General features: G+C 37.4%; 1 protein-coding gene across 2 annotated transcripts in view; it reads right to left on the bottom strand.

Moving 5' to 3' along the window:
• The window catches only part of LOC136026891 (uncharacterized), a 38,139-nt gene extending 21,431 nt beyond the window's left edge, over nucleotides 1-16,708 (bottom strand). The window contains exon 1 of one of the 2 annotated variants that reach the window (XM_065703697.1): nucleotides 16,396-16,708. In XM_065703697.1, coding sequence (XP_065559769.1) covers nucleotides 16,396-16,630 — 235 coding nt within the window. In that variant the 5' untranslated portion in view covers nucleotides 16,631-16,708. The remainder of the gene's footprint in view (nucleotides 1-16,395) is intronic. The other variant, XM_065703696.1, reaches the window with a different exon arrangement.
• Nucleotides 16,709-20,988: the final 4,280 nt, after the last annotated feature.

Genomic DNA, 20,988 nt, shown 5'->3' with positions numbered 1-20,988 from the left:
GCCAGATTGTACGTGCAGCTTATTTCAGATATTGTAAATTCCACCTCCGACTTCCTAGATGGCACTGAAACAGAAAAGCCATTGCTCGACTTTGTTTAACAGACGTGCCTTGTCGGTTTTGGTCTTCCAGTGGTGATTTATGTAAAAATTCTATCAACTTTATTCACGTTTACGACCCTCTGCAGCCTTTTTTCCATATTGATAAAGGTTAATTAGTTCATGTTGTCTTTGTTAGCTTGATGTTTTTCGTTGTTTATCGTTTTTTTTTTATTTATAATGCTCCGCACTTGCTGTTTTTTATACTATTACGAGTAATAAATTTCATTCATTCATTTGTCATTGTAGTTTACATTCTTCTATGTTATATCCCTTGGTTGATGGTAATTTCGGATTATTTTAGATGCAAGTTCTTATGCATGCTATTTCTAGGTCGTTTTAAGTTTTAGCTTTGCTCTTTTCTTGGAAACACATATTTGCCTTTTCAAATTTGATTGACTTAAAAGTCTATAATGAGCTTATCGATAGTAGCTTTGACCCAATAGGAATAGTCTTGGAATGTAAACTACAATTTAAATTTCTAGGAATTCAGTTATTTTGATCTTACTTTATCTAAATTTTTGTTACGATGGCAGAAAACGTGAGAAATATTGATCATACAACGAACACATGATTGCTTCATGTCCAAAGATTATATGATTCTCTAGAAATAATGACGCTTTATTACAAAAACAAAACAAAAAAAGACACATAAAAACCACATTTATCTTTGAGTGCACAAAAAGTGAAAATCTGGTTTTCCTACTAATAAAATAGTTCGTAGTAACGAACTGTAAGTAAGGAGCGACTCTTGCTAATAAGAACAGAAGGAGCGACTCTTGCTAATAAGAACAGAAACTCTTAATAAAGGAGTTTCATTAACAATATATACACTACATTAATCAGATCTTTTTATAGTGATTCCAACTACGAAAAATGTATTAAGTTTAAAGCTACACGCCAAAATTTTTGAGCTGAGGACAAATTGGCTGATTTTTGAAAAGAGGGGACATCCCCCAAAATGAAAAGTGATTTTGATGAAAATTACGACATCAAAGTTAGCACATCAAAGGGCCCAACTGTAGATTTTTCATCCCCTCTATAGGATTCTATTGTGGGCATCGCTACAAAAGGGATATAGGGATGCATACGAGGAATACAAAAAAGGTGGATAGGAATGGATAAGAAAAAGATTGGGAGGAATTTACCTTGAAAACCATAGAAATGAAGCTCCTAAAATTTAATTTTGAAATTCCAGGTTCCCCTTCTTCTGATAAATATTTGACAGCTTGTGGTTTTTCCGGGATGATTATCATTCGAAACTTTGTTATGTCAATGCTAATAATGAATTTAAAAACAGGGATTGAAGGGGGGAATTAACTAGCAACCAATTTCTGGTTGATGTATCGAAATCCAATATAAGTATCCAAGGTGAACTCATCCTCGCTACCCTCCAAGGTCAAACTCATCAGTAAATTGACAAAAATACATTTATGCCCCTCCCAGGTTCGTCCTGCTCAAACATAAAATGAATACCGCCCATCTCATCTTTGTACTTATTTGGAACCTTTCCCAACAAACTTCTAAGTAGTGATAGAACGAGTGGAGAATTATTGGTAAGAAAAAACTTTGGTTCTTTTCACTTTTAAAAAAGGGGGGTTTAGGCGGTAAAAATGGCTTCAAGGCAAGATAACGTAATCATTTAGATGAATCGTACACGTTTTCAAGCATATAGCAGATACATGAACACAACATCCTATACCCCCCACAAGGCTCTATAGTGAGGAATGCAGGTAGAAATAAAAATCCACACTAAAGGGGAAAATGAAGCTGAGAGGCATCCGCAGGTAAGTGGAGCTTAGTTGAGCTGAGGTAGTTGAGACTGTATAGGGCTTTTTTTGGGCTTATATCCAGATCAGTCATTTTACCTAGGCCAAGGAGAGGGGGTAGAGTAAACACTTAATCTTAAAAATTGACTTTACTTGAGCAAAAACCTGACACTTGTTACCCAATGATCTGTAGTAACTGAAAATCCATGCATAATTTAAAGACTGTAATTGATGCTAAAGGTCAAAATTTTGAGAATACCTGCCATATTTGGTGATTTTGGTACAAACTAATGATTAAAAACAAAGTAGGTAAAGATTTACTTTGAGCGGTTGATAATTTCACTTATATGCGCACTCCTTCACGCAAAGAACATCAATGTTGAAATATTTTCACTCAGCTGTCAGAATGTTAAAGTGCCTTATGAAATTTCTTACTCCTATAGATATTAGCACATGCACGAGTCCCACCTTTTTCAATATTCAGCATTTTCAGGTGAAAATGCTAATTTTTTCCCCCAGTGAACCCTACTACACAGGGCTTAGATAATGAGAGCATTAGTGTTTGTGTATGATAAAAGGCAAGTTGCCACCAATTACAAGACGTAAACACCACTATCCTAATTGATTTACTTGATAGATAAAAACGTATTCGATAAAAAATTTTGTTGCCGCTAATTCGTCTTTTGGTGATTTTTTTCTAAACGGAAATGGAGATTTTTTTGCCTTCGCACCGTCGGTTTTTTTGCTTTCAGCACCGGTGTTTCTACTTCGGTCCATGTTTTTGTAGTTCGAATGTATTTACAATCCGTCTCTCGACAAAAAAAGATGCCATCGAAAATTTACAGAAAACCAGAATATCCAGAAAATGTCAGATTGGTCATTCTTTGTCTTTCATTAATTAAAAAAAAAAAAAAACTTATACGAAACAGAAGTTCTTCAAAGAAAAATAAAGAGCCACATGAAAACTTAAGATGAGCAGAAATTAAAATAAACAAATATATTAAACATAAAGATATTGATAGTTAAATAAATCCAAAAACAAGCAAAATTAAAATAAAAATCAAGTCAAACTTAAGGCTGTTACTTCATTTGAGTTTTGTTCAAAACTATATTCATTTTGAACAGTGTTTTCTATTTTGTCAAAATATCGGTGAAAAACAAAAAAATAAATAAAATAAACATAATAATCAAGATAGCTGGTAAGAACTTCTGAAAATAAACATAATCTTTAATATACAACAATATTCATTTCTATGAATCTTGGCAATTCAGAATTCGAAATTTGATGTAAAAGTTGTTTTCGATTTTTCAATCTTACAACTATAAAATAAAGAAGTTCAAAATATATTTGGTTTTTAGTAAAGTAAAAATGACGCAATAGCTTTTAGGGGGCTTAAAGTGGGGTCAGTATCCTTACTAGTGTTTAAAGTAATTTCTCTCCGTGTTTAGTCAGCAGTGTCTTTTATCCTTATGTTTTATTTATTTCAATTTCTGTTCGTGTTTAATTTACTCCTTTATAGTGATTTATAGTCATTTTAAGTTCGAATTACTACATGGCTATATTTCTACTCAAATAAGTTTTCATATGGCTCTTTTCTCTTAGTTGGAAAAAAACTGTTTTTTTTCCGAAAGTTTTTATTCTTGGTTGATATTATGATTAATTCATAATATTTACATCCTGCATGTACATAATGTCTTTGGTTTAGTTCATTATCCCCCCCGTCAAGATTCCCCTAGAGTTTCGACTTAATACTATCAGCCATTTCTAATTTCTTGTATATACGACATTTTGCCTTGCGAAAAGAATTACCAATTTTTCTTCTTGTTTTTGGTGTTTGTTTTCCTGAGATGTTGGATATATCTCCTTTTGACAACTTGGATACATATAGTGTCGTCCGATTCAGTTCAACATCCCAACCAGAAATCCCTGGATGTTTCAATTAAATACCCTAAGCTTTTTGTGAGCTATTGCAGATATGTCATTTAAAACTTGGATGCATATGATATCTTTTGATTTAGATCTATGTCTCTTCAACATTCCCTTAATAGCTTCAACGTAATATCCTTACATATTCCTTAGATATTTCAAATACGCCTTTTTGAGAACCCGGAGGCACATGGTATCTTTTGATTTAGCTCAATATCCCTCAAAATTATCAGAAACTGTCAAATTTATACACTTAGCCATTACTGAGATATTACAGATACGCCCTTTAAACAACCTGGATACACAGAGTGTCTTTTGGTTTAAGTTGACATCCCCCTCAGAATTCCAGGAAATTTTCAATTTGATCCATGACGTTCCTGAGATATTACAGATATACCATTTTGACAAACAAGATGTACATATTGTCTCTTATTTGGTTCAACTATGTACATATTGTCTCTTATTTGGTTCAACAAATTAATTCTATGTATTTGGAAGTTATAGGATGTAGTAAAGAAGGACAAGGTAGGGAGTCTCTTATTTGGTTCGCTTATTTGGTAAAGTTCACTAATTACAGTTTCTGTCACAGCATATATATTAAACGGTAACAAAAATTCCTATACTCTCCATTAAAGATTTTTGGGCGCATCAGTCACATACCTTTCTTATCGACTCCGCCTTCCTTAATATTTATGCTTTAGTAGCAACTAAAACTATTGCTTTGACACAAAAGAAAATTCCCTTTCCGGGCGCTGTGATGTGTCCGATTTCTCAACCAATGTATCTTTTGTCCAAATTATCCAAATTATTATTATTATCGGAATATTTATGCCGTGGTTTCTGTCCAAGCATAGAACCAAAACCCAGTGAGTGAGCCTTTAAGTGGTAGAAAAGTAAATTGCCACATGGTAATGAAAATTACCTTTTTGGGAGGAGTGAAAGATTGTGTTTCCAACTTTAAAGTACCAAGGACATTAAAATAAATTTTGCCCTAGACCCATCTTAGGTCTATTCATGCCTGAAAATTATTTTCTTACATTTTGAGGTTGTTTTATGAGGATTATGGGTCGGTACGACGCTTTTGAGAGTCGTGCTGCATTGAACTGTAAAAATGAAGATGCAAAACTAACTAGGTAAATTTAGCATCACCTTGTCTGCAATAATTAAGACCTTATTGATTCCCAACAATAACAACTTCAAATGAAGTTCAGCAACCTCAATTAAAAGTTTCACCATCTTAAGCTGTTTGGTGCCATACACAGGGGTCGCGTGGGGGTAAGCTTGTTGATTAATGTGAATTTACTGGTTTTCAGATACAAAAAAAAAGATGAAAAATAAAACAGGTGCAAAGGTCCTTAGAGGCAGAAAGCAGCAGCTAAAGCAGTATTCGTTGATTTTGTACTTTTGCATCATTTCTCCACTGAACCTCCAAAACTGTTATTTTTTCTTTCTTTCAGCTAATATTCTTCGTTGATTGGCATAAAAAGTAATCACAGCTCGAGTAATACGGCTATACTGGAAATCGAACTATTTTTTTTTCTTTTTGACCTCAATTTCAATCAGACTTTGCTTTCGTTTCTAGACCCAGTAGTAATACCCCCTCCATAGTTTTAAGGGGTGCCATAGGCGCTATTCTTTTCTTCTTCACCGTCAATCAAGAAAAAGTTCAACGGCGATTCCCTCAAGATGCTATTACGTGCACCTACACAATACTATAGCGCACCTGTAATGGTACAGTGCATCAACGTCATAGGGATTGCTTGTTACGTAATAGAGGGATTTTCCCTAAAAACCTACGAGGGCCAGGAAAAAACCTCTAGGCCCCACTAGTAAGGGGCCTTCAAGACGCAGCGAGCTATTCCACCAGATCTCTAGCAACTAATTAAAAGGGGGGCCCTAGCGAGCAATTCCAACAGGGCCCTAGCAATTAATTTCACCGGGCCTCTAATCTAACCTAACCACCAGGGGCAGTAGCAACCAATTTCACCGGATCCCCTAAAATAACAAGCAGGGACTCGTAGAATCCAATTCCAACGGGTGCGCTATCATTCATTTTCACCGGAGGCCCCTTGCAACCTTTTTCATCGGGGGGGGGGGGCTATCTAATGTAATGAAAACCACGGCTGCCACCAGATGTTAGCGTGGAAATAATGCTGCTGCACTTATTTGAGGGGAAAGCCTACCTACACAATCAAGGAAAAAAGTCGTTTCTATTATCAAGGGAAAAATACAGAATACCACACAAAGGAAGGGGGATAATTAATAGAACCAAAGAAAGAAAAAAGAAGACATTTATCTTAAACACAAGGACCGAAGGTTCCAACTCTAGCCCAGCCTAACCTAGCAACCTTTTCCATCAAAGAGACCATAGAAGTCAATTACACGGGGGCTCTAGCAAGCAATTCCAATAGGGGGCCCCCTAACAACCAATTCAACCCGAACCCTAGTGAGAAATTCTAATGGGGTCTCTAGCAACCAATTTTACCGTGACCCTTAGCCTAACCTAAGCACCAGGCGCCCTAGCATCCATACCAGGTGCCCGTATCCATACTGGGTGCCCCTAGCATCCATTTCCAACGGGGTACATTAGTATCCAATTTTACTGGCCCTCTAGCATCCTTTCCCAACGGGGACCCTAGTATCAAATTCCGCCATGGGAATCCCCAGTGAGCAATTCCACAGGGACCCTAGCAACCAACCCCAGCGAGGACTCTGGCATTCAATTCAACCAGGGGCCCTAGCGAGCAATTCCATCAAACAGGTGCTTATTACGTAATGGGTTCCATTTACTTTTGGCTTTTACGCAGTAGAACAAATTAGAGTTTGCTAGTAAAGGAGGGAATCCCCGGTAGTAACTGAGGGGGAAATACACGCGGTTGTTACGCAATGACGGTGCACACATGGGATGTGACTCAATCTTGTGTGACTAAATAGATTTACTGAAGATGACGCAATCTTACGTGACTTGCTAGATTTATAGGGAATAATAGAGTGGCAGCAAACACGTGGGATGTTATGTAATGACAATGCACACGTCGGTTGTTACTTGGTACTCTAAGAGATTTCATTTTCTTTCATAGATTTTCTTAGGTGTTTTTCTTAAGGGGCCTATATAAACCACAGATTTTTTGTCCGCATTAGGATTCAAAAGGGATAGGAGCGCCTCCACCGAATGTAGCGCTAGACATACGGACTATGAAATCCTTTCCAATATTTTGATCCAGGTAATACATTCTACATAAAAACCTATTGCACGCAAGCATCCTAAAAATCGTATTGCATCCTAAATGGACGCAATAATTAAAATGCAGGGAGAAATATCGATTACTAGAAATTATTTACATTTGATATGCATCTGCATGTTAAGTAATGCTTTATAGACTATTATCAGATAATATTGGAGCTTGTTCATAACGCATTTTTAGTTATAAACTCTTTTACTTTATTGGAGCTTGAATATGCTATCAGAGGTAAAATAAAAGCGAGAGTATCATTATGGTTAGAGTATGATACACCATCGTATATGATCAAAGCCTTTCTTTCCCTCTTCACTACATAAAATTTAGCACAAAAAGAACTATACCCATATCGAGCATCCCGTTTTAGAGGCAGTAATGCCATACGTTGGCGCATTCGTTTCTAAAGGCGCAGGTAGTCCTACGAAATGAGCAGTTAACAAAGACATTTATCTTAGCCAAAAAGAGTGTCCCATAGCAAAGAGACATTTTCAGTCATTTTATTGTACAAAACAACAACTGTAACCAAAAGAAGGCCAAAATGTTATTGTGTGAAAATTCTGAGATAGTCCATTGATTTAGAGTTACCAAAAACCACATGCACACTGAAACTGAAACTGAGTCTTCAGTTTCAGAGACAGTAGTGCCATACAGTGGCGTATTCGTTTTTAAGGTTGCATGTACTCCTACAATATAACCGGTTAGCTTAGACATTTTAGCCGAAATGAATCTCCCACAGCAACGCGGTTTTTTCAGCCATTTTGTGGTGCAAAAGAACAATTCTAGCCAAAAGAAGTCCAAATACTATTGTGTGAAAATTAACACATAGTTAATTGATTTAGAATTTTTGAAAAACTATACGCATATTGAGTCTCGAGTTTCAGAGGCAGCAATGCCATACGGTGAGTATTTATTCCAAAAGCTCCAGGTAGTCCTAAAAAAGACGGCTAACAAAGACATTTAACTTAACGCTTCCTATAACTAGATAATTAAGTTGTGACTTGAAAAAATTGTGTACGCACTTGAAAAAACAAAAAAAAATCACATATCTTGGTCTTTCAGCACCTTCAGTGCATCATGAATACTAGAAATCGTTCCAGCACTCTTTGCGCGTCGGCCGATTCAATTCTGGATAAAATAAGCGTCCCTTTCTACCACCTTTAGAAGTCACTTGGGTTGCTTGAAAAAGAGATTCAGATCTTTCTAGATATATGCCGGTGTTAAAATTTGCCATTCCCCAGTGTAATTAATTGCTAGGGTCATTCCCTGGAATCGGTTGCTAAGCCCATCCCCATTGGAATTGGATGCTTTGGAGGGCGATGGGATTGAATGATAGAGGCCGGATAGGATTGAATGCTAAGGGGTCCCACATTTCTTTAATTTATGGTTCTTTTTGCTGATTTTTATCCTTTACGAGCTTTTTCACGTTTTGTTCTTTCGTTTGATGTGTTTTAACTGCTTCTTTCTGTGTTTATTAATGCTTGTAAATTTGTTTTTATTAAGGAAGGATGTATGTGCAACAAAAATCAGTTTCTAGATTCCTTGTTCCAGAACGAATCTTCAATATATTTCACTAATACAATTTAGCCATCTTATAGTCTATGTACATAGGTTTGCTCGTTCACGATTGCCTCTAATATAAGTTCTAAATTAAGTCTAGTAAAGAGGAAAAGAAAGGCTTTTGATCATGTATGATGGTGCATCATATTCTAACCATAATGCTACCGTCGCTCTTATTTCATCTCTGATTGCATATTCAAGTTCTAATAGAGTAAAAGACTCTATTACTAAAAATGTAATCTGAACAAGCTCCAATATTATCTGGTAAAACTCTCTAAAGAATCATTTAACATGCAGGTGCATGTCAAATGTAAGCAATTTCTAGTAATCGATTTTCCCTCCTGCGTGTCAATTATTGCATCCATATGGAAACATGCGAACCCTATAATCATTCTCGTTTGCGGGAACAGGGGATTCTCCTTGCGTGCAATAGTTTATCATGTAGAATGTATTACCCGAATCAAAGTATTAGATAGGCTTTCATAGTCGACGTGTCTAATGCTCCATTCCATGGCAGCCCTATTCCTTTCGAATCCTAATGAATCTTTTAAAGTATTCTCTGAAATACTATAAATAAAATCTCTTAAAGTATTATGTAACGGTCCACGTGTGCAGTCTTCACGTAACATCCCACATGTGCAATAACATTACATCATTCCCTATAAAACTAGCAAGTAACGTAAGATTACGTCATCCCTAATAAATCTATCAGGTCACGCAAAATTGCGTTATATCCCACGCATGCACCGTCATTACGTAACACCCATGTGTGTGTCCTCAGTTACGACCGGATCCCCACTTGACTACTGAACTCTAACAATTCTTATTACGTAACAGCAAAAAGTAAACAAAACCCATTAAGTTATAAGCACCTACTGGATGGAATTGCTCGCTAGGGCCCCGGTGGAATTGGATGGTAGGGGTCCCGGCGGGGCAGGTTGCTGGGGACCCAGTGGAAGTGCTTGCTAGGGGTCACCCTGTTGGAATTGGATACTAGGGGCCCGATTGAAAAAGGTTGCTAGGGGTCCCTATGAAATTCGATGCTAAGGCTCCCGGTGGAAATGGATACTAGGGCATCCAGTGAAACTGGATCCTGGGGCCCCAGGTGCTTAGGTCTGGGGGCTTTGTTTGGTGAAATTGTTTTCTAGGGGCTCCGTTGGAGTTTCTTGCTAAGGCCCCGGTTGAATTTGTAGCTAGGGGGCCCCTCATTGGAATTGCTCGCTAGAGCCCACTCGGAACTGACTGCTAGGGTCTCCCCGGTGGAAAAGGTTGCTAGCTTAGATTAGCACCCCCACCACGATGACAAAGGTTTCAAGGAACCCATGATGGCTGCTAGGGCCCCCGTTGGGATTGGATGCTAGGGACCCCAAGTGGTTAGGTTAGGGGTCCGGTAAAATTGGTTGCTAGGAACCCCGATGGTTAGGTTAGGGGGCCCAGTGAAATTTGTTTCTAGGGCCCTATTGGAATTGTTCACTAGGGCCCCGAAGGGAATCATCGTTAAACTTGTTCTTCATTAACGGCAAAGAAGAAAAGAGAAGCGCCTATGGCACCCCACTTATAACAGTGGAGGGGATACACCTTGGCATCCTGACACCCATTTCTTCTTTTCTCTTTGTTATACACGGTTCTAATATAGTTTTAGTAAATTCTGAGTCGGATGAGTCCATGAAATATGAAAGATTCTGTTCTGCAGAAAAGAAGCCTTCTAGCCCTTAAGACTTTTTTGGAGGTGCTCAACTGCTCGCTTCTTCTTTTCTATTCTCAAGCTTCTATTCTCAAGCCTTACTTTTTCGTTATAAAAATATGTTTAATCAATTGCCAATTTGTATTATTTATAGTCCTTGCATCGGGGGTTGTGGGGGCCAAATCATATCCGGAGGCATATTTATTGGATCCTTCTACTATTTATAACAAAATGGATGTAAATTAATTCTATGTATTTGGAAGTTATAGGATGTAGTAAAGAAGGACAAGGTAGGGAGACTGGCTGCCCTCCAATCTTTGAACTTTGAAAAGGATATTAGAACTTTTCCGATCAAGTGAGGGCTCTCCAAAGTTTCTGCGACCACTCCTTCCACATGAAGTGGCCCTAGGCTCTTTACTACAGGTAACACTATAGTTTTGCTTTTGATTTGGCTGTTGTCTTTTAGCGATTTTTTCTGCTCCCTCAATTTTCACAACGTAGCACTTTATTCCCAAATCGCTGGAACACTTCTACGACTACAGTGGAAAATGATGTACCGTACACCATGCGGGAACCCTACTCTGCTCACAACCATACATATCCCTATTGGATCATTTGAACTATACACCACATAGGCAAAGCTGTAATGCTTCCCAAAATCGAATAGTTGTACCTTTTATTGATTACTCAATGCTATAGCTAATTCCACTAACTTGTAACCCTGAAGATTACCCATATAATCTACTGAATTTTTAACAACGAAACCTAAATTAAATTAAAAAATTCGTAAATCTATGCTTTGATTTACAACCCAATAGCCTCAACCATGTTTTCGGCATAATCTTTCTTAAATTAAATAAAGTAATCCTATTTCATGATGTCCCTTTACTCGTATTTTGCTAAATTTGCCTGTACTTTTTTATCTTTTCGTGTTTGAGTGTAGGACCGGATCTAAGGTGGGGGCAAAAGGGGACGAGCACCCCAGGTGGTGGCAAAACAGGCTAAAATTCAAAAAATGCATGTGCATAAATCGTAATATTTACAGTACTGACGGTAGAGCAGGGGGGGATGGCAAAGTCTAAATTTGCCCCCCATGAGAAAAAACCTAGCTCCGGCTCTGTTTCAGCGTTATTTTGTTTAACGTTATTGCTGTATTATAGTTATTATTTATAATAATATAATAATTATAATATTTACAATATTTATAATTATAATATTATTTTTGCTTATGGTTTAGCAGCTTTATTTCCTAATTTTCAAATAAAAATTCAGCAGCAACGCCATTCTTGACTATTCAACGCTATAGCGAAGTTGAATAATTTTTTTTCTTTAAAAATTTTTGTGATTGACTTTATAATTATATTTTATCTCTATTTTATTAGATTCGTTTGTATTACTTTATCTTACTTTTACTTTACTAACTTATTTTAGCTATATCTCATTTTAAAGCTAATTGTCTTTTTATTTTAGTTTCATGTGTTGTTTTTAAACTTTCATACTTAATCTCAACATTTGTCAGTAGTAACATCGGTAACGATTTTGAGAGTTACAGAAGTATAATAATTCTTCTGTTTACCTATTAGGCTCAAAGCAAAATTTTAATTATCAAGGTATTCCGCTTTTTGCCTGTGACCCACCTTCCTGTAGGTCCAAATCTGCTTTTCCTTCAAAGCCCATTCACCCGATCCTGTTGTTCTTCCTTCTTACCCTCACTGCATATCATATGTATAGTAATTAGGGTATCCAGCAGATCTCCTCCAAAAAGAACCCCCGCGGACAATTGTCCCCTGGGAAATTCTCCCATATGCAAAATTGAGCAACAAAATGGAAGGTTATGCAAATAAAAAGAATTAAGAAAAGAAGTGGTACTGCAACTTTTATCAATATTCCAAAATATGACCAAAATATATATAGTAAAATATCCTATTATATTTATTTTTTATTTCTTTCAATTCAATTTTTTTTCGTGTTTTCGGAGGTTTCGGAGATGAGTTATCATAGTAAGGTAAGATAAAGACCAGGGAAAATAATTTGCTGACTTATTTTAAATAAAGAGTATTGTCCGTTTCAAATCCGACTGGCTCTGACTTGGAGTTTGACTCCATGTTATTTAAATTCAAAAAGGAAAAAGAAAGAAAAAAGAAAGCTCCTTAAACGTGATTCGAAATCCAACACCTTCTGATTTTCGCTTAGCGGACCCGTTCTTGATCGTTAGGGGTGAACTGACATCATGCACTATAAATATCGGTGCCAGACCGAGTCCACGGGAAGTAATTACTTGCACTTCTTAGTCCCAGCCTGTCTATTACAATTCGGATTGTAAAATTTACTCTTTTTTTCAAAATCCCACAATCCAAAGCGAGAAACCGGATTTTCAATAAAAAACACCTCTTATTTCAAATAAAGCACTGAAAATTAGCATCCGTAAAATAATAACAAGTATGGTTTTCTAAAAGGCTTACTAGCAAATCCCATGTTTCCACACCTTTGATGTTTGAAAACATAGAAACATAAAGTAAATAACGGTGTCAGACCGAGTCCACGGGAAGTAATTACTTGCACCTCTTAGTCCCGGCCTGTCTTTTACAAATTAGATTGCAAAATTTATATGGCTTCTAAAATTCCCTTGTTTCCACATCTAGCAAATCCCTTGTTTCTACACCTTGAAAACATCCTGTTTGGATTTCAACACCTGTTTGAAAACATAGAAACATGGAATCAATAATGGTGCCAGACCCGAGTCCACGGGAAGTAATTACTTGTACTTCTTAGTCCCGGCCTCTCTTTTACAATTTAGATAGCAAAATTTACTTTTTTTTCAAAATCCCACAATCCAAAGCGAGAACCCGGATTTTCAATAAAAAACACCTCTTATTTGAAATAAAGCACTGAAAAATGCATCCGTAAAAAATATCACGTATGGTTTTCTAAAAGGCTTTCTAGCAAATCCCATGTTTCCACACTTTTGATGTTTGAAAACATAGAATAAACTGATATAATCGATGGTAAAACCATTCAAGGAGGAGAAGCAGCTAAAGCTTGCCTCTTATTTTGCTAATATAGGGAAGACAACTGCTTCCTCTGCTAGCTCTGCAACTTCTCGTTGAGATTTCAGATCTTATCTTGGACCCTCATGTTTATAGTCAATGGTCTTGAACTCTGTCTCTGAATTTGAGGTAGCTCGCAAAGTGAATACTCTTAAAGGATCATCGTCTTCAGGACCCAACAAAATTCCTACAAGGTTTATCCGTGCCATTCTGCCAACTATTCTGTCACCATTGAATAAGCTTGTCAATCTGTCTTTCGAGAAAGGAATTTTCCCTGTATCTCTTAAGCGAGCTGAGGTTATCGTTCTGCATGAAGGTGGTTCTCGGAGTGATCCTGCTAATTATGGGCCAATTTCTCTCCTATCTATTTTCAGCAAAATTTTTGAGAAGGCTATGCTATCCAGGCTTCTTAGTTTTCTTGATGCAAAAGAATTTGTGTATGATTTCCAGTTTGGATTCCGAGCGAATCACTCTACAGAGTATGCTTGCGCATCTTTCTTGAATTTCATTCATTCGGCAATAGATTCTGGTTATATCCAGGCGGCTTTATTTTTGGATGTTCGTAAAGCTTTTGATTCCTTGACTCATCGGATTCATCTTTGGAAACTATCGCATATACCAATATATATACCAATATATATTGGTATAAGATCCAACGCTTTTTCTTGGTTTGATTCATATATTTCTGGTAGATCTATTTCAACTGATCCGCTTTTCCGGTGCCCTTCTGAAGTATATTATGGCGTCCCTCATGGATCTGTACTTGGCCCCATTTTATTTCCGATTTATGTTAATGATCTGATTTCGGCGATAAAAACACCAGGCCTCTGGCATGCTGTAAGCTGTGTCATCCTGATCCTCGATCGTGTTCCAATACTATTTCTAATGAAAATTTTCTAGTTGCTTTTGCTGATGACACCACTCTTGGGACCCTTAGGAAGATGGAATGTGATACCAAGTCTAAACTTATGGCAATATTCGAGTTATTTCATGGTTTAATGCGAATTACTTGGCCTTGAATGTTGGTAAGTCACATTTTCTTATTTTTTCTCGAATTGGTATAGCTTACACACCTTCAGGTGTCACAAGGCTCCTTATGTAGACCAGTGAATCGGGTTTCTTGGTATCCTGCTTGATGAGAACCTTTCATTTAGAAACCATATAGCCATGATTAGGGTTAAGGTCTCACAGAGGTCGGGTATTATTCAAAAACTTGGACACACATTCCCTGCATCTATTCTGAAGCTTCTTTTTTTCTGCCTTGTCCAGTCACATGTTTCTTATTGCCCCATTGTATGGATGTCTACTTTTCCGTCTACACTGCGGTCGCTTTCAGTCATGCATAATAAAGCACGGCGTCTGGTTATGGATACCAACCGTTCCTCACCAACACCGCTCTTAATTCTGCAGTCTATTTACGTTATTTCTTGTGCTTCTTTTGTCTTTCATAAGCTTCACGGCAATCTTCCAAGATCTCTTCAAGAAACTCCTGCGTTTATTTCTGATTCAGTTCCATATAGCCTTCGTTTTTCATATAATAGGTGCATTCCGCTTACCCCAATTGTCCGATCAGGTTTCAATCCACCCATTACTTGTCAACAGGTCTGGAATTCACTACCTTCTTCAGTACAGAGATGCCACTCGTTTGGGACTTTAAAAGGATTCCTAAGGATCATTTAGTAAAGAATCAAACAGAATTGCATTTTTTTCCTTTTCCTTTTCCTCTGAGGAGTTGATGTCCCCTGAGTGTTCGTTCATAGTGTTTGGTTGTCTTCTCTGCGCTTTGACTCCCAGGCCTCAGGTATGTTCTCTTTTTCATCTTATATGTTATTTGGCTATTGTTCTCTTTTTTTGGTTTTTGCTTACATTGTATTTTTTTGCATCCCCCGTGTATCCCTGGCCATGGAGCCTTTCGAAGGAGAGTAAGAGTATTGTATTTCCATTTCGCATTTATTGGTGAATAAAACTCTGAACTCTGTCTCACCCTTCTTGGGTAAATCAACGGCCAACCACCAAAAACATGAAAAATCACAATTAAAAGAAATAAAAATAGATGCTACACGATATTCTCCACTATAAATTCTACATGCATTTTAGAATATAGGTATAGTATTTCAAAATCCCTTCGTTTTATTTGTCTTACTTTCCCTTTGGCTAATCATTTTTTTCACGTGGAAGGAATTTCCCAGGGAATACTAATCTATGAGGATAATTTTCTGCGAGGAAAGGAATTTTCCAGACAATCATATTTCATATTTCTAAATTATTATCTTTAGCCTGTGTCCCACCCTTCTTTGGTAAATCCAAGGCCGACCACCAAAAACACGAAAAAACACAATTGAAATAAATAAAAATATATACTAGACGATATTCTTCACCACTATATTCACATGCATTTCGGAATATAGGTATAATATTACAAAATCCCTTCTTTTTATTTGTCTTACTTTCCCTTTGGCTACTGAATTTTTCATTTGGAAGGAATTTCCCAGGGAATACTTATCTATGAGGATAATTTTCCGCGAGGTAAGGAATTTTCAAGGCAAAATTATGAGTGAGGAATTTCTATGGGGGGGGGGAGGGAAATTCCGGAGGTGTTTCCAGGGGAATCGACTTAGTATTAGAAAATCAAAAGCATGATACGGGAAAATTGCAACTACCTTAACCTCACTGCGACTACCTGTAAATAGAGTTTCAACCCAGTTGCTGCTGTAAAACTTTCAATTATTACGACAATTTACGGATTATAGCATATAAACAATTAAAGAATCATCAATTTATCTGGTTCCAGTGCACTTTTTGTCGTATATGCAAATTTCAAGGCAAGCAGTTCTTCAAAAGGCTGGTAAAAAATCGTCGGCAATCCGCGAGATTGTTGCAGTTTTTTGCAAAACGCAGCAGATGGGAACTAGTGGTAAAAGCTTAAAAAAAGGCCAGCTAGGGCCGTACCTATTTCTTAAAGCCCGCTAATAAAGAAAAAAGTCAGTAAAAGCATTCAACCTAATTTATCATACCATTGGTTTAAACAAAACAGTTTAGTGAATACCCCTTTGTCAAAAATGTGGAACTGACTTACTAAATATGTCATAGCTGGAAGCTGCCAAAATGTTGATCTTTATATCTTTCCTCCCTTTGAACAGACCATAGTGAACGTTTGCATATCCCTCTTCTCCTCTGTCTTCTCCACAGGTAATCCAAAAGTCTGTTGCCAAAGCAGAGATGAGAAAACAAACAGCTAATCCACTAATGCAAGACGAAGCGATTAAAATCCCTTTTCGTTTTAAATAAGTTTGTTTCACAGATTTAGCCATATTTTAATATTCAACTGTCAAAATTTCCACCCATAATGTCCCTTATCTCCAACAGAACTATATTGATTCGTAGAGAGAGCGAAAATTTTTCAGGAATGTCGATAAGATTTTGGTGATTCACTGATAAGGCTATTTACTATGTTCTAATAAATGATGGAAATTTTATCGAAAATCCCAGTATAATAGCTATCACTTGCTTCAAAGTAGTAGGAAGGTATTATTTTCTGATTTATAGATAAAAAGATACTAGAATAAAGAAAAATACTAGCTAAAAGAAAGACACTCGAGCTTATTGAAGGCACTTTGGGTCTGATGGTAGTAAGATGCTATCTGATGCCACATTTTATCTATATATCTGCTAAATTTTGTTAAGTCAAGATGATAAATTTATGAAGATTTAGGGAATAAAATTCTGTTCATGGGTACAAAAATTTTTTAAAGTGACCACATCTATTTCTATAATAATATTAAAGCACCAAAAATACTAATAATTTCAAATGAATAAAACATAATTTACTCCCCAATGATTAAGCCAAATAGTTCCACTTCGCGTGATTAAATGCGTATACCACATAGTACACAGAACTATGCGTTATGCGAATGTATTTAGCATATGTTAATGAGTCGCTACCAACCCTACAGAGTGTTTAAGCAGGTACCTAGGAAAAGAAAGAAAATTTCAACAAGGTTTCGGTAAAGTTCACTAATTACAGTTTCTGTCACAGCATATATATTAAACGGTAACAAAAATTCCTATACTCTCCATTAAAGATTTTTGGGCGCATCAGTCACATACCTTTCTTATCGACTCCGCCTTCCTTAATATTTATGCTTTAGTAGCAACTAAAACTATTGCTTTGACACAAAAGAAAATTCCCTTTCCGGGCGCTGTGATGTGTCCGATTTCTCAACCAATGTATCTTTTGTCCAAATTATCCAAATTATTATTATTATCGGAATATTTATGCCGTGGTTTCTGTCCAAGCATAGAACCAAAACCCAGTGAGTGAGCCTTTCAGTGGTAGAAAAGTAAATTGCCACATGATAATGAAAATTACCTTTTTGGGAGGAGTGAAAGATAGTGTTTCCAACTTTAAAGTACCAAGGACATTAAAATAAATTTTGCCCTAGACCCATCTTAGGTCTATTCATGCCTGAAAATTATTTTCTTACATTTTGAGGTTGTTTTGTGAGGATTATGGGTCGGTACGACGCTTTTGAGAGTCGTGCTGCATTGAACTGTAAAAATGAAGAAGCAAAACTAACTAGGTAAATTTAGCATCACCCTGTCTGCAATAATTAAGACCTTATTGATTCCCAACAATAACAACTTCAAATGAAGTTCAGCAACCTCAATTAAAAGTTTCACCATCTTAAGCTGTTTGGTGCCATACACAGGGGTCGCGTGGGGGTAAGCTTGTTTATTAATGCGAATTTACTGGTTTTCAGATACAAAAAAAGATGAAAAATGAAACAGGTGCAAAGGTCCTTAGAGGCAGAAAGCAGTATTCGTCGATTTTGTACTTTTGCATCATTTCTCCACTGAACCTCCAAAACTGTTATTTTTTCTTTCTTTCAGCTAATATTCTTCGTTGATTGGCATAAAAAGTAATCACAGCTCGAGTAATACGGCTATACTGGAAATCGAACTATCTTTTTTTCTTTTTGACCTCAATTTCAATCAGACTTCGTTTCTAGACCCACTAGTAATGCCCCCTCCATAGTTTTAAGGAGTGCCATAGGCGCTATTTTTTTCTTCTTCACCGTCAATCAAGAAAAAGTTCAACGGCGATTCCCTCAAGATGCTATTACGTGCACCTACACAATACTATAGCGCACCTGTAATGATACAGTGCATCAACGTCATAGGGATTGCTTGTTACGTAATAGAGGGATTTTCCCTAAAAACCTACCAGGGGCCAGGAAAAAACCTCTAGGCCCCACTAGTGAGGGGCCTTCAAGACGCAGCGAGCTATTCCACCAGATCTCTAGCAACTAATTAAAAGGGGGGCCCTAGCGAGCAATTCCAATAGGGCTCTAGCAATTAATTTCACAGGGCCTCTAATCTAACCTAACCACCAGGGGCAGTACCAATTTCACCCAACCAATTTCACCGGATCCCTTAAAATAACAAGCAGGGACTCGTAGAATCCAATTCCAACGGGGGCCCTATCATTCATTTTCACCGGAGGCCCCTTGCAACCTTTTTCATCGGGGAGGGGGGGCTATCTAATGTAATGAAAACCACGGCTGCCACCAGATGTTAGCGTGGAAATAATGCTGCTGCACTTATTTGAGGGGAAAGCCTACCTACACAATCAAGGAAAAAAGTCGTTTCTATTATCAAGGGAAAAATACAGAATACCACACAAAGGAAGGGGGATAATTAATAGAACCAAAGAAAGAAAAAAGAAGACATTTATCTTAAACACAAGGACCGAAGGTTCCAACTCTAGCCCAGCCTAACCTAGCAACCTTTTCCATCAGGGAGACCATAGAAGTCAATTACACGGGGGCTCTAGCAAGCAATTCCAATAGGGGGCCCCCTAACAACCAATTCAACCCGAACCCTAGTGAGAAATTCTAATGGGGTCTCTAGCAAATAATTTCACCGGGACCCTTAGCCTAACCTAAACAACAGGCGCCCTAGCATCCATACCAGGTGCCCGTATCCATACTGGGTGCCCTAGCATCCATTTCCAACGGGGTACATTAGTATCCAATTTCACAGGCCCTCTAGCATCAATTCCCAACGGGGACCCTAGTATCAAATTCCGCCATGGGAATCCCCAGTGAGCAATTCCACAGGGACCCTAGCAACCAGCCCCAGCGAGGACTCTGGCATTCAATTCAACCAGGGGCCCTAGCGAGCAATTCCAACAAACAGGTGCTTATTACGTAATGGGTTTCATTTACTTTTGGCTTTTACGCAGTAGAACAAATTAGAGTTTGCTAGTAAAGGAGGGAATCCCCGGTAGTAACTGAGGGGGAAACACACGCGGTTGTTACGCAATGACGGTGCACACATGGGATGTGACTCAATCTTGTGTGACTAAATAGATTTACTGAAGATGACGCAATCTTACGTGACTTGCTAGATTTATAGGGAATAATAGAGTGGCAGCAAACACGTGGGATGTTATGTAATGACAATGCACACGTCGGTTGTTACTTGGTACTCTAAGCGATTTCATTTTCTTTCATAGATTTTCTTAGGTGTTTTTCTTAAGGGGCCTATATAACCCACAGATTTTTGTCCGCATTAGGATTCAAAAGGGATAGGAGCGCCTCCACCGAATGTAGCGCTAGACATATGGACTATGAAATCCTTTCCAATACTTTGATCCAGGTAATACATTCTATATAAAACCTATTGCACGCAAGCATCCTAAAAATCGTATTGCATCCTAAATGGACGCAATAATTAAAATGCAGGGAGAAATATCGATTACTAGAAATTATTTACATTTGATATGCATCTGCATGTTAAGTAATGCTTTATAGACTATTATCAGATAATATTGGAGCTTGTTCATAACGCATTTTTAGTTATAGACTCTTTTACTTTATTGGAGCTTGAATATGCTATCAGAGGTAAAATAAAAGCGAGAGTATCATTATGGTTAGAATATGATACACCATCGTATATGATCAAAGCCTTTCTTTCCCTCTTCACTACATAAAATTTAGCACAAAAAGAACTATACCCATATCGAGCATCCCGTTTTAGAGGCAGTAATGCCATACGTTGGCGCATTCGTTTCTAAAGGCGCAGGTAGTCCTACGAAATGAGCAGTTAACAAAGACATTTATCTTAGCCAAAAAGAGTGTCCCATAGCAAAGAGACATTTTCAGTCATTTTATTGTGCAAAACAACAACTGTAACCAAAAGAAGGCCAAAATGTTATTGTGTGAAAATTCTGAGATAGTCCATTGATTTAGAGTTACCAAAAACCACATGCATATTGAAACTGAGTCTTCAGTTTCAGAGACAGTAGTGCCATACAGTGGCGTATTCGTTTTTAAGGTTGCATGTACTCCTACAATATCACCGGTTAGCTTAGACATTTTAGCCGAAATGAATCTCCCACAGCAACGCGGTTTTTTCAGCCATTTTGTGGTGCAAAAGAACAATTCTAGCCAAAAGAAGTCCAAATACTATTGTGTGAAAATTAACACATAGTTAATTGATTTAGAATTTTTGAAAAACTATACGCATATTGAGTCTCGAGTTTCAGAGGCAGCAATACCGTACGGTGAGTTTTTATTCCAAAAGCTCCAGGTAGTCCTAACAAAGACGGCTAACACAGACGTTTAACTTAACGCTTCCTATAACTAGATAATTAAGTTGTGACTTG

This window comes from Artemia franciscana, chromosome 5, assembly GCF_032884065.1.
Source record: "Artemia franciscana chromosome 5, ASM3288406v1, whole genome shotgun sequence".
In the NCBI taxonomy this organism is placed as follows: domain Eukaryota; kingdom Metazoa; phylum Arthropoda; class Branchiopoda; order Anostraca; family Artemiidae; genus Artemia; species Artemia franciscana.
This window is presented reverse-complemented; position numbering and strand designations above follow the sequence as displayed.